Genomic DNA, 14,005 nt, shown 5'->3' with positions numbered 1-14,005 from the left:
TGATAGTCACCAGAGCGGATAAAAACAATGAATTCAGGTTCTATCTAATATTCAATTTGGATGAATGAATGACTAGATTTCAGTGAAAGAAGCAGTATCTAAGTGGCATTTGGGTCTAAATGTTCCCGTATTATTAATCTGTTGAGGGTTAGACCCCTGTTAGCATTTCCAGCATAGTTAGTATGTGCATTACCTAAAGAATAGTGAGACTTGTAGTTCTTGGGAAAATATGTTACATAGATGGCATATGAATCTCTCTTTCTCCCATATACAAGTCCAAGAGTTTCTTGTGCAAATGCATGTTGTGACTTTTCTCCTCTGTCCTAGAGGAGGCCAAAGGGCTAAGAGTTTGCTGTCCAGAATTTTGCTTGTTTTCTTCTAATACTGCATTAGATTGGCTCCAGCAAGTCTACAACGTCCGGGCAATAAAAAAGAGAGAAAGAGAATTAGGCCCAGCGCCCTAAATCTCTGGGCTTGGGCAAATGCCCTCTTTCCACCCATCCATTTTTTGTTCCCCTTTAATAACATTACAATTAACATCTCCTGAAAAAACAATTATCATTGTAATGTTATATATAAACTAAATAGCTATATAATGATATAACTACCCACCTATCCACGTGGAGTTCCTGATAAAGATTATATCCACACCAGTGTACAGCATTTGAAACATAAAGTAAAACAGAAGTTTCTGAACTTAAAACTTTTGAAATTTAATGGCTGATTTACACTATAAATTCAAAGTAGGATTCCCAACTAGGAAGTCCTCAGAAACAGTGATTTTATGACAAATTGTGGCACTAGATACTTCATTCTTACACTGTAGATGCTGAAAAGCAGTTATGGATGAGCCGGTGTTATTAAGGAAGGACGGCAGAGAATAGAACTCCTTTCAAACTACAGATATATCCCGAGGTGTAGGAATATTAATCATTGCTCAGCTCAGTAAGGATGCCAAAAAGAAGACAACAAAGCAATGTGGTTGTTTTCTCCACCATAGGATCTGAATGCTACTTCATTTCAGTCCCCGCTCCTTCCTCCTGTTAACTGTGTTATATGATATAATTTTAAAAATTGTATTCTGGATTCTCAAGGATGTATTTGTTCTCAAACAAATTCCGTACCAGCCAGACTTCTGGCAAACAGCTGTCTAACTAGTATTCAGTTTGTTGTACTTCTGAATAATGATACAAAGAAGGAAAGGGGTTTCAAAAGCACCTTTATGAGTCAGGGTGCTAGTTTACCAGATCTGAAAGTGACTCAAAGCAAATGACGTAAAAGCAATGTCTTGGTGATCCTGAAAGAACAGGGCACGCTCCTGGCTAATGCTAATACCTTGAGAACAGAACGAGTGAGGGCAAGCCCAACCCCTGACAGGGTTGTTAACAATAAACAGGGATGCCTGTAATGCATGACAGCCTGAACTCTACCCAGATGAGAGAATTCGTGCCATGAATTACAATAGCAGTCTTGCCTGGTACAGGGAAACTCATCCCTAGAGTAATTTTAGCTCTTCGATTAACACCACGTCAAGCCTTAATTCAGGTCTGGCTACAGCTGAAAGGTAGGTCTGGTCTCTTCTTGGGAGGCCAGCCAATGAAGAGCAGAGGACCAGAGCCAGAAATCAGGGTTTAGGAGACGCACAGCATTCAGGGCAAAGTAAGGCAAAGCTGTCCCCATGTCTATTCAATAAGACTGTTCCCCAGTCTGAGGAAATGGCTTAGAAATGACTTCCCCAGCTGGGGTCCTTCCAAGGGGGTTGCAGTCCCAATGTATCTAGAGGTCCCCAAGTGGAGGATACAGCTGCAGAACCCCTTCACAAGATTTTAATGTGATAGAAGTGAAACATGATTAAAGACATGGACAATGTTCTCATGAACAGTAATGTAATTTAAATGTAAGTTCAGCTGAAATTAAATACAGGGTTTTCCCCACCCCTGGCCCTGCCCACTTCTTTGACCTAAGCTTGCCTACTTTTTAGAATGGTTCTCATGCATCAGTCAAAAGCCACAGAGAAAGAAAAGCAGCGTATCTCCACTGAGGTCAGCCAGCTTAATTTACACTGGAAACGCAGCCTAAATTGTCAGGATTTAGTGGCCCTGAGTTGCCAAGAGGCAGATTCTTGGTGACAAAGGAACAATAAATACATCAGTATTTAGTCTGGTGTTCCACAACGACTGTTTGAGGCCACTGTGGGTGATCTGGCATCTGCAGGCATTGGATTGCTGATCCCTACTTCAGATGTCATGGAGCCACCACCTTAATACGTGAAAATCATAATTCTGTAGTTCTCAAGAGTTAAATATGTATACAACAGTTGATAAAACTTTGAATCATCATTAATAGATTTTTCTTTTTCTTTGGGATCAGATTTCCAATGAAGCCCTTGCAAATATTAGGACCATAGCTGGAATTGGAAAGGAGAAGACATTTATTGATGCTTATGAAAAACAGCTAGAAATCCCGTACAGAGCAGCTATTAAAAAAGCAAATGTTTATGGAGTTTGTTTTGGCTTTGCACAGTGTGTTTTGTTCATAGCCAATTCTGTCTCTTATCGGTACGGAGGATTTTTAGTTGAAAAGGAAGGACTTCACTTCAGCTATGTATTTAGGTAAGAACACACACCCAGGTATCTTTTCTTTAAATAGTGTTGAATCCATGAATTCTCATGTTGTTCAGACAAATATCTGACTGGGAAAGCTAAAGGATGTTCAAAAGGATGAAGAGGGGAGGTTATAAAATGTGTTGATAACAAAATAAAGAATGGGTCCCCATGTCAGGAGTTAATATATAATTTAAAATCAAATCCCGGAGACAAGGCGAAAAAGAACTCTAATCTTTACACGTTGCTTGTGAGCTTCTTGAGCCCAACTGGCTGATGGAGACCCAACAGTAGACTTTGGGACTTAGCGAGGCTCTTTTTAAGTGCCCTGTGAACTGAGACATTTCTTCTTCAATTTCAGGGTGATTTCCTCCATTGTTACTAGTGGTGTTGCTTTGGGAAAAGCATCCTCTTATACACCAAATTATGCCAAGGCTAAAATAGCAGCAGCCCGTTTTTTTCAGCTGGTGGATCGGATTCCCCAAATCAGTGCCTACAGTGATGTTGGAGAAAAGTGGGTAAGAAAACAATTGTGCTATTTGAATCACATAATTGTAGGATTGGGAAGATCCAAAGGTCAGACAATCCTCTCTGCCACCCTCAAGCAAACTAGATTACAGTGTGCTGTGTGCCAGGAAACTAAGGGAAAAGAGCAAAGTGTCCTGGTATCTGGAGGGCATGGTGTGAGTTCAGCGCTGAGCAAGTAATACCTACTTAGGACAAGAGCAAGGCACACTGGTGACAAGGCTGGATTGTATAACATTTGCCCTTAGACACTGTGACTATGGCTTGACTTTGTACCTGTTCGTTATATCTCAAAAGACATAATATCCATGGAGAGCAGTGTGGTGTAGTGGTTAAGGTGCTGGATTAGGAGCAGGGAGACCCAGGTTCTAGTCCTCCCTTGGGCACAGAAGCCAGCTGGGTGACTTTGGGGCAGGCAAAATATCTTGAGCTTTTGCCAGAGTATCTCGGGCAAGACAGGATGTTCTTAAAGTGGCTTGGAGTCAAGCTGGCATAAGCCCAGGACAGGAGCAATTTAAATAGTAAATGCAGATATGCCATAAGACACGTGGTATGCTGGAGAATTCTCCCTTTAGAGCCATTGGCCAGTAGGATTTGTTTGAAAAATTTTGACCTCAGGCAAAACCATAAACTTCAGAACTCTAGTGCAAGTCCCAACAGCACATTCTGGGTTCATTCATCTCTTGCAGTTGTCACATAGTTGTAAATGAAACATTGATTTCATGTTTGTCTACTTTCAATATTAATTAGTGATTCTAGGCTTTTAGCATTGTCTGTAGAAGGAAAGGGTCAGTTGCAAATGGTGTCAAAATATATTTTTTAAATTTAAGTCTTGTGTGTTATACTGATTGGCCTCGAACTTGCTAATCTCTGCAAATTTCATTGAAGTGTGATCGGTTATCATAGCAAGAAATATAGCAAAGTGGAAAATAGATTAACATATAATTGTCCTTTTTTCTTTTACGAAATATTAACTTTTTACAAATTAAAATGGAAACTGGGCATCTTTGCACTGTGCTGAATGCAAAAGGATTTCATTTTTTTCTACTTCCCAACTGATTGATTTAAAGAGTGAACTGTGACATCTTGGGGAACAGGAGAAATAGTAATCATTAGTTTCATAAGAATCATTTGCAAATTCAGAACCAGGATTTTCTCTTTGTTGTTGTTTAATCAGGATAATTTCCATGGAAGAATTGAATTTCTCAACTGCAAGTTCACATATCCATCTCGTCCTGATACCCAAGTGCTAAATGGCCTTTCCGTGTCTGTGAAATCAGGACAGACCCTTGCCTTTGTTGGGAGCAGTGGATGTGGCAAAAGTACCAGTATCCAACTTCTGGAACGGTTTTATGATCCTGATGAAGGAAAAGTGGTAAATAGCCTTTGCTGCTTTGGTAACATAAAAGTACAGATTGTCTTCACTTAACAACCACAATAGGGACTGTAAAATTGGTTGTTAAGTGGTGTGGTCATTAAATGAGTCATCACGTGACTGGATCTATTTTTATGACCATTTTATGATGGTTGTAAAGTGAATCACTGTGGTCATTAAGTGAATCACCTGGCCGTTAAATGAATCACATGATCATTAAGTAAATCCAGCTTCCCCATAGACATTTTTTTGCTGGAAACTGGCAAAAAAGGTTGCAAATCATGATCACGTGACTGCAGGATGCTGCAACTGGTCATAAATGCAAGCCGGTTGCCAAGTGCCCAAATTGCAATCACATGACCACAAGGATGGTGCAATGGTTTGCAATAGTCGTAAGTGTGAGTACAGGTTGTAAAGCACTTTTTCCGAGGCCATCGTAACTTTGGACTGTCATCAAACAAACAGTTGCTAAGTGAGGACTACCTGTACTAATAACTGAATTTGTAATTCGGTCTCCATATGCCAGCTGTACATTCTATGGCCTAGACATTTAACAGTCTCTTCTTTAAAATGGCCTCTTTTGAGTCAAGCTTAATTCCTGGTAAATTCACACATTCACTTCAGTCAATTTCTGCCTCTGATCGCAATCAGTGTAGTTTTCTCTACAGCGGTACAGAAGTGCTTTGCTGTGCTTTGCTTATCTATTTACTTGATTTATATAATTGCCCCTCTCACTTTTATGTGACTCTAGGCGGCTTACAATAAAACAAATAAAATATATAAAATACACAGTATTAAAAAAAAAATCAAAATAAAACACATAGCAGCCGGGCATAATCTAACCAATCATCCACACAACCAGGAGACGGGCTCTATCCCACACCCAGGGCCCCAGACGTGGACACGAAGCCACATTTTCAAGGCCTCAGGAAAAGCCAATGGGGACAGGGCCGATCTAATCTCCAGGGGACGATGTTCCCAAAGGCTAGCACTGCAGCAGAAAAGGCTCTTCTTCTCAGCCCCGCAGCTGAGGCTCCCTAGCCAACAGCACCCAGAGCGTGCCCACCCTGCCAGATTGGGTAGGACGGGGGGAAACCATTGGGGAGGGATGGTCCCGTAAGTAACCTGGTCCTTTTGCTTTTTTGGGTTTGTTTTTTTCAACTTCTCAGTCTACAACCCTGATATTTGCTGATAGCTTTCCATCCAGGTACTAAGTAGGTCTAATCCAGCTTAACTCCTTGAAGTCTGACAAGATCTGGCAGGCTGACGAGGATTGGTGTGGGAAGATGGGCTGCCTAGAATAGTGTCTGGAGTCCTCAATAGGCTTCACATGGCAATATTTTGTCGCAAATTTTGCTTGTTCCACATACTGTATATCATGGAGGTAAAATCAGCTGAGGCCTTCAGATTTTTAATTCCAGAATTAGACATGGGCGTCTGCAGGGGCCAAATGCTAAAACGAGCGTTGTGTGCACGCATGTATACAAAGAGTAGTGCTTGTGTCACATTGCTCCTTGTATCATTCTGACAAAACTCTGAGATCCTGCAGAACCCTTCACTTGCAAACGGATTTTTTACTGAGGAACAATGATGCAATGACCACAGATTGTGGTGCTTAAGTTTCAAACATGTCAGCAAATGTAAGCAAAGTCTTTTAAAGTTAAGATTTCTTTTTCAGCCAAAGACATTCTATATGTTTTGTGTTTTCGATGTACAGTTGATAGATGGCCATGACACCCGGAGAGTGAACATCTGCTTTCTTAGATCTAAAATAGGAATAGTGTCTCAGGAACCTGTGCTGTTTGACTGTAGCATTGCCGACAACATTAAATACGGTGACAACAGCAGAGAAATATCTATGGATGAAGTGATAACAGCGGCCAAGAAAGCCCAGCTGCATGAATTTGTGATGTCGCTTCCCAAAGTAAGTACCATTTTTAAAATCCTACGTTATAAAAAGAAGAACATTCTCTTCGCTGTTGATTTAACACATTCTCAATGCTTCCCCAGCGAAATAATGTTTTGAGTAATTAGCCCTCTGCCGTCATTCCTTCCACTCTGAATTGTTTGGCTTTCTCACCTTTGATAGGTCTATGACTGCCTAATTCACTATTCTAATTAGGCTTGATTGCTTCATTAGGTCCAGGAATTCCACTGAGGAATTCCTTCAGCACCTCTTGCTTGTTTCCTAACTGACACATCACTGGGATGGTGACTAAGAAGGAAGAATGCAGGCACTGAATCACAGGTTCAAAAAACATGTTCTCGGAACTATGACGGAGCTGTTACATACCAACCACATGGCCGTAATCAGCAGCCTTTTGAAGCGTATTGATTAAGAGTAGGAAGCCACACTCTTAGCTTAATCTCTCAAAGAAATCCTGTCTCCTGCCTGTCCTGATTGGTGGGATAAAAATGTCTTGTCGAAGCAAAGCAAAGAAGTCCTTTAGGTCACCAGAATCTACAGCTATGTACTTTTCTGGTGGTCTCCCATTCAAGCATAAACCAGGGACAACCATGCTTAGCTTTTGACCTTAGTCAAGGCCAAATAGTGAACTGCACAGTCTGGCTTACAGCCCTGGGGTCTCCTATCCAAGTAGTAACCAGATCTGACTTGCTTAGCTATTTCCAAGATCAGCTAGCTGCTTTCACCTGCTATGGCTGGAGAACCTTTTGAATAACTTTTATCCTGGTTAAAATAATTAAAGTTCATTCTATCTAATAATTTAAGTCCATTCATTTTCTAAAAATCATTCAGTAACTTTCCATGGTTTACTTTTGAGCATTCAGTTAGAAATACCCAGTTCCAGTGCCTTTTTTTTTACTGGATTGTTGTACACTGCCCAGAGTCACCTTTGGTGAGATGGGTGGCCATATAAATTTGATAAATAAATAAATAAATAAGTAAATAAGTAAATAAATAAATAAAAACTAACACATGCTTCCCGTAATAATAACACAAGAGATCTGTCCGGTTTGCTTGTCAGTTGAAAGTTCCCCTACCCATAAAGTAAAAGAATGTTAGAATAAATCAATAAAATAGCTCCATTTTCTCGCCATCCGAATTGTATTTTTGTTCTTATGGGAAACAGAGTCGCTGAGCCAATCTCTCTCTTCAGAAATATGAGACCAGCGTTGGGGCTCAAGGGTCTCTGCTGTCTCGGGGGCAGAAACAACGCATTGCCATTGCGCGAGCCATTGTCCGAGATCCTAAGATCTTATTGCTGGATGAAGCAACTTCTGCACTGGATACAGAAAGCGAACAGGTAAACAGGAATGAAACTAGAGCAACACATGCTGAATATCAAGAAGCAAAAAACAGAGTCTCTTTTATCAGGGCCAGCTTTGTTCTGGCATGTTTTCTCTTTGACAACCATGGCAATAAATGATGGTCTGCCTCTGTGAAAAAAAAAAAAATGGTGTAGATGGAAGCCATCCAACTTTCCATCTCTGTAAAGAAGGCAGGTGCCAAAGGCCATGTTTTCAGAGTCATATCACAACTGTACTGTGATATTATTCAAGCGTGGCTTTTGTAAACTTCCTGGATGAAGATATTATGGATGGATTTGCCATTGGAATATACTGATGTTTGTTGCGTGTCTGCCAGGTTGCTCCAGCTCACCCTTAATTTATACTTTGATCCATCTGCTGATGCTTACGTATCTCTGCCATTACCATGTTATTCTAAAATTGATGGCCTCTGAATGCCTTCTAGATTACCAAAGAGGCTAAGGGAATTTCCAGTTACAGGGAAGATCTGAGAAAGGATAGACCAGCAGCTGGCTGTCCCATATCCTGTCTTCCCAGCTTTTCTGGACTGCTGGGAGAATTGCAGCTCGTTGGAACAGAGTTCACTGATCCCTGTTCACACCTTCTCTGCAGTGCTGTGATGGAATGGAATTATGAAGGCCAGGCTCAGAGATATAAACATTTTCTTAGCTTGCCAGAGGAGCATGGGAGATACAAGAGGATGAGACTGGCACCTCCCTGAGGAATTCATAGTGTTGTAGCTGGCTGACTTTGGGAGCTGGGGTTTCAGTCTGGGAAGATTCTTGCTAGAGGTTGTAGCTAATAAACAAAGCTGAACTGAAATTGCATTGTCTCTTGGAGTTCCTTGGGCTAGGCTTGACATCAATCTTCCCAGACTCAAAATCCAGCTCCCAAGCCATCCAGCCACAACAGTGTGAATTCCTCAGGGAGGTGCCAGTCTCATCCTCTTGTATCTCCCACGCTCCTCTGGCGAGCTAAGAAAATGTTTATATCTCTGAGCCTGGCCTTCATAATTCCATTCCATCACAAGTGCACACTGAATTCATAGAGGTAGAAGCAGATTGCTGTGCCTGCGAGTTACTCCTTAACACTGCAGAGCCCAAGTAGGTACCTTCCACATGACCCATGGAGGTTGGAGTTGTGGACGGTAGAGGCTCTTCTGTTCTCCTCCTCTTTGAATTCACTGGATGTTTGGGGAGGGTTTTTGACATGATTAGACTGAGTAGGTCAATGCCTCTCCAAAAACAAAGTCACATAGAGAGGCCAACTGGCTTTATTCCTATTAATGTAGATAGTCATGATGACTGGATGAAGAGTCCTTCCCTTTGTCCTTTCCTTTTCTCTCTTCAGACTGTGCAGGCTGCCCTGGACAAAGCTCGCGAAGGCAGGACCTGCATCATCATCGCGCACCGCTTGTCCACCATTCAGAATTCTGATACCATCGCTGTCATGTCTCAGGGAGTCATCATTGAAAAGGGCACTCATGAAGAACTGATGGCCCAGGAAGGGGCATACTACAAACTGGTCACCACTGGGGCACCCATTAGCTGAGCTTCTGGACTCCCTGGGGGGGTTGCACTCATTTTCTTAAGGGCCGTGCTAAAACCATTATGGACATATCAACTATCTTTGTGTGGCAAAAGGTGACTGTGCTGTGATGTGGAGCAATGCACCTGTGTTGGTAAAACCACTTCAGTGGAGAAAGGGAAGCCCTGGTGGCCAGCTGATGACTGGTCCTGTTATACCCACTGTTGTGCCTACTGTTCTCTCAAACCGCTGCCACTGTTGTGAAGAAAGGGAGCAGCCATCTGCTGGAGAACTGAGATGCGATAGGAAGAGTGCTCAGAAATCTTTTCAATATTTAAGTGTCCATTCCATGGAAATATTTTTATATCTATCTCTGTTGCCCCTGAATCTGCAATGTCAGAGAAGCCTAACTTCACCGTGGATCCAGAGGGAGGCTCCATTCAGCACTCAGTGCAAATGGCTGCATTGGGCTGTATCGCCTACTGCCCCATCATCATCGTCATCGTCATCACCATCAGCATCATTTATTAAACTGGTATGCCCCCTGACTCTCAATGACTCTGGGCGGCTCACAACAATCAAATAAATTACAATAAAATCAATAAAAATTTTAAAGTGAAGATAAAAGATGGCAAGAGCGATGAAGTAAGGGATCTTACTCTCCCTCGCCAAAGGCCTGAGTGAAGAGCCAGGTTTTCAGGGCTCTTCTAAACAACAGCAGAGCGGGGGCCATCCAGATCTTGGGGGAACCTCATTCCAGAGGGCAGGCACTGCTACAGAGAAGGCTGTATTCATCGTTATGATGGGAAAATACCAGACACAGATTCTTACATTCATAAAAGAGCAACATTGAAACCTGACTCTGCCTATCTATAGAGACTGACTTACTATATGTATACAATCTCTTCTGCGTGTAATGGTTCTGTATGTGGTGTTAAAAGCACTTTGGCCAGGTTACAAAATACAATTATTCTATTCACTGCCAGTGAGACAATCAACCATTGCAGTTTCCAAAAGGGTAGCCTTTTTTTTTTTTTTTTGCAGGAAAAAATGGTCTCTTTACAAAATAATATTAATGTATTAATGTATAAAATATTACTATCCACTAACCCAGTACCCTAAATAGACTGTGGATGCATCTTGCAGAGGAGTGTCCCCTTGAAGGTTACTTGATATAGAGGGACTGACTACTGTATATAGGACAGAGACATACAATAGCCGGAATAGAATAAAAACCCAGAGAATTAAATAGCAATGCAACTCTACTCCTTTTAATGTGCACGGAGAAATTCGGCGGGAGATTAAATCATGCCTGAGAAATAGGGGTAAGCAGGTGGTAAAAGCTGTTGTTAAATCAAGAAATTGTACTTTATTGAATCCCTTTATCCAAAGCAGCTGAATCTACTTTGTCAGCGGCTTCCTGAAGCAAGAAGCTGGGGTCTTAACATCCTTCAACAGGAGATCCTCGTGAACTGGACTGGAACCATTTACATGAGGAACCTGCATTCTGCTGCTGGAGTTCATCCTGCAGTGGCTGGAGCTTCTTTGTCAAACAGGAAGAGTCCCCTTATCCCAAAGTCATACTCCTTCCCAAAGCCGTGCGTGTGCAGAGCCGTAAACCAGAGGAAAACAGGAAATCAGTCTGGTTCCTCTGTCAGCACTGCAGAAGTGGGAAACGTGTAAATAAGTGTCATGGGGATTCAAAAGACTCATAAAGGCAAATACCCCTTGGAGGTGAGGAAGGCAGCTTGTTCACAGAGTGCCTAAAACAAGAAGCAGTGAGTCAAGCTATGAAAACCTAGAATTCAGGAGCAGTTCTAAAATGTGTTATGAGGACAGGAAAGCAAAGATATAACCAGAACCAAGAAAAGGGTCCTTTTTGACTGACCATTTGTCTAACTCGGTCCCTCAGTACTAGTATGGGTTTTAATTTAAGCAGGCCATCATAGTTCACACCTTTGGGTGGTCCTCCAGCTGTGAGCCTTCTTTCACCCAGTGCTGCTGTTTTCCTTTTGATCATTCCATGTAGAGCTACCATAACATGACCATATGGATATTTTTGTCCCCAAGCCTTCCTGCTCCCCTTTTTGCTGCTCTGGTCTGGAGCCAATGACTGGATTTTATAGCAAAATGTTAGACAGCACTCATCAAATTCTCTGTTGGAACTTTGTTCTCCCAGTAGCTGATATGTAAAGGGTGTGTGTATGTGTGCGCCTTCAAGTCAGTCTTGACTCCTGGCGACTGCCTGGACAATTCCCTGCGGTTTTCTTGGCAAGATTTTTCAGAAGTGGTTTGCCCTTGCCTCCTTCCCGGGGCTGAGAGAGAGTGACTGGCCTAAGTCACCCAGCTGGCTTCATGCCTAAGGTGGGACTAGAACTCACCATCTCTCGGTCTCCAGCCTACACCACACCACCAAACTGGCTCTCATGTAAAGGTATATTGCCTCTGAATCTGGAGGTTTAGTTTACTATCAAATCTAATACCTGTTGTAGTGGCCTGCATTTACCTTAACAAGTCCCTGTTAAAGCCATTTAAGCAAATGACCATAACTTGTGGCAGAGAGTTCTATAAATTAATGATGAAACCAAGTCTTTTGATTGTCCTGAGTCCATTGCAAGCTGTAACATGGTGAAAGTTATTTTCTTCACACCATTTATAACGTTATTAGTTCATTACCCATTTATGAGTCTTTCCACATATGGGTGAGTCATTCAACATTCAATCATTTGGGTTGTCTTTCTGCATTTTTTCCAACTCATGGATGCTGTTGTTTTCCAGATATAGCTGGACCATCAACTTATGTTAACGCTTGATGATAATGGCTATGCTTCCTGGACAGCCACACCCCATTCAGTGGGATATTTTGTTGTAATCTGCATCACATTGTACCAGGGCACATTCCTGCCTATTCATTCCTTTTGGAGCTCTTCATAGTCCTGTTAGCTTTGGCCATTCTGAATAATTTTGTGCCATTTCAATCTTGGGCACTTCATTGCTCACTCTTCACTCTAGAACAATGTTTCTCAACCTTGGCTGCTTTAAGCTGTGTGGACTTCAACTCCCAGAATTCTCCAGCTAGTGTGCTGGCTGGGGAATTCTGGGAGTTGAAGTCCACACATCTTAAAGTTGCCAAGGCTGAGAAACACTGACCTATTAATTTAAAAAAAATCCTGGAATCCATATCAAGAGGCAAAGCTCTAGTGACAGAAAACTGGCTGCACTTGAGTGAATGTTTCACGCCGAATCTCTCACGGAACCCCCATCAACTTCTCACGGAACTCAGGGTTTCTACAGAACACAATTGGGAAAGCCCTCCTTTATTACGTTCTTCTCTGCTCCTGTTGCTAATATCAAGCCTTTGGAAAAATTCTGTGAAACTCAAATTTTTGCTCATTACATTTGTCTGTCTGCTTAGTCCTGATAAAGGTATTATGCTACTGAAGGTTTGTGTGTGTATATATATGTATACGTGCATTACTGTAATGGTTTTGATAGCTATCTGCAACTTTTCTTTAAAATGTCCTCTTATTCCATTATTGCTATGTTTATTCAGGAAGGTTTCATGAGGCACTCAAGGCCTACTTACCTGGCAGGGGAAATACCAACAGTCATGACGGTGGTTTTCCCAGGGTGAGACTCATCCATTGCACTCAAGGCTTAGTGAAATGAATTGGACAGCGTATCTATCCATAACAAAGTTTTCATAATGATAATTCTCGCTATGATGGTTGACAATGTCAGAGTTCTAAAAATGTAGTGATGTGAACTTATGTTTCCAACTGATACGTGGTTTTTTCCACAATAAGTTTAATTATTTAGGGTCTCCTCCCCGCTTATTTACCTGGGAAGGAACTTAATGATGAGGCCTGTAATTAAGAATAGGTGTTGAAGTGGCTTTCAATCTTCTGATAAGCACTTACCGCTTTGAGTGTCAGCTTACATATTTTTTTGTTGGATTGACTTTTAAATATCAGTTAACCATAGAACTGCATTCCTTTTTATGTCACTTGTACTACAATCTGGTAGCTGTGTTTATGCAACACATTGAGGCATAATTTGCTTAAATATGGTTTATTGAAGCTATCACTATTGGCTGAGTTTGCACCACATACTAAGCCATAAATGATAGGTTAAAAATGGTAAAATCTGGGTTTACACACTTGCTAAGACAAACAGATCAGATGATGGCTTGGTGTGTGATGCTAAAATAACCCAAGAACCTGACTAGCATTCATAGGGGATATGGAGAACAAGGGGACAAGTGACAAAACATGCATTACAATGTCACAATGCAAACTCCACCCCTTATGTGCTTGTGTGTAGTGTCACAATATCAGTACAAAAGGGCAGAGCTTGTATTGTGACATCGTGACACACGTTTCATCATTTGGGCACCAGCATCATCAGGAACAGACATCGGTGCTGGATTGTATCTGGCAAGGCAAGGTTCAAATCCCCATCCAGACACAAAACTTCACTCTCCCTCAGTCAAACCTCCCTTGTAAAATGGATAAACTGGAATGAAAACCTTGCCACCCTGAGCTTCTTGGAAGAATGGTGGGATATGATGAAATACTCTTTTCTGTGGATAAAGCAGTTCGGTGTGCCATGCTTTTACTTTAATGACCAAGGCCATTCCTTAGGCAGAGCAAACCAAGTTCCTCCTACTTTTTCCACTGAGTTTCTGAAGACTACCCCAATTTAA

General features: G+C 41.7%; 1 protein-coding gene across 2 annotated transcripts in view; it reads left to right on the top strand.

Annotated features, from left to right (window-relative positions):
- Positions 1–12,742, top strand: part of ABCB11 (ATP binding cassette subfamily B member 11) — a 64,139-nt gene extending 51,397 nt beyond the window's left edge. For both annotated transcript variants that reach the window (XM_025174620.2, XM_025174618.2), the window contains 6 exons: positions 2,371–2,612; positions 2,965–3,121; positions 4,306–4,503; positions 6,221–6,427; positions 7,623–7,769; positions 9,124–12,742. In XM_025174620.2, the coding sequence (XP_025030388.1) occupies positions 2,371–2,612; positions 2,965–3,121; positions 4,306–4,503; positions 6,221–6,427; positions 7,623–7,769; positions 9,124–9,324 (1,152 nt within the window). In that variant the 3' untranslated portion in view covers positions 9,325–12,742. The remainder of the gene's footprint in view (positions 1–2,370; positions 2,613–2,964; positions 3,122–4,305; positions 4,504–6,220; positions 6,428–7,622; positions 7,770–9,123) is intronic.
- The last annotated feature ends 1,263 nt before the right edge of the window (positions 12,743–14,005 follow it).

Source organism: Python bivittatus, unplaced genomic scaffold (assembly GCF_059951505.1).
Source record: "Python bivittatus isolate LINGU-HERP-01145 unplaced genomic scaffold, Pbiv_v1 ctg000480_np1212, whole genome shotgun sequence".
Classification (NCBI taxonomy): Eukaryota; Metazoa; Chordata; class Lepidosauria; order Squamata; family Pythonidae; genus Python; species Python bivittatus.
The sequence above is the reverse complement of the archived record's forward strand: the minus strand, read 5'-3'. Positions and strand labels throughout refer to the sequence as shown.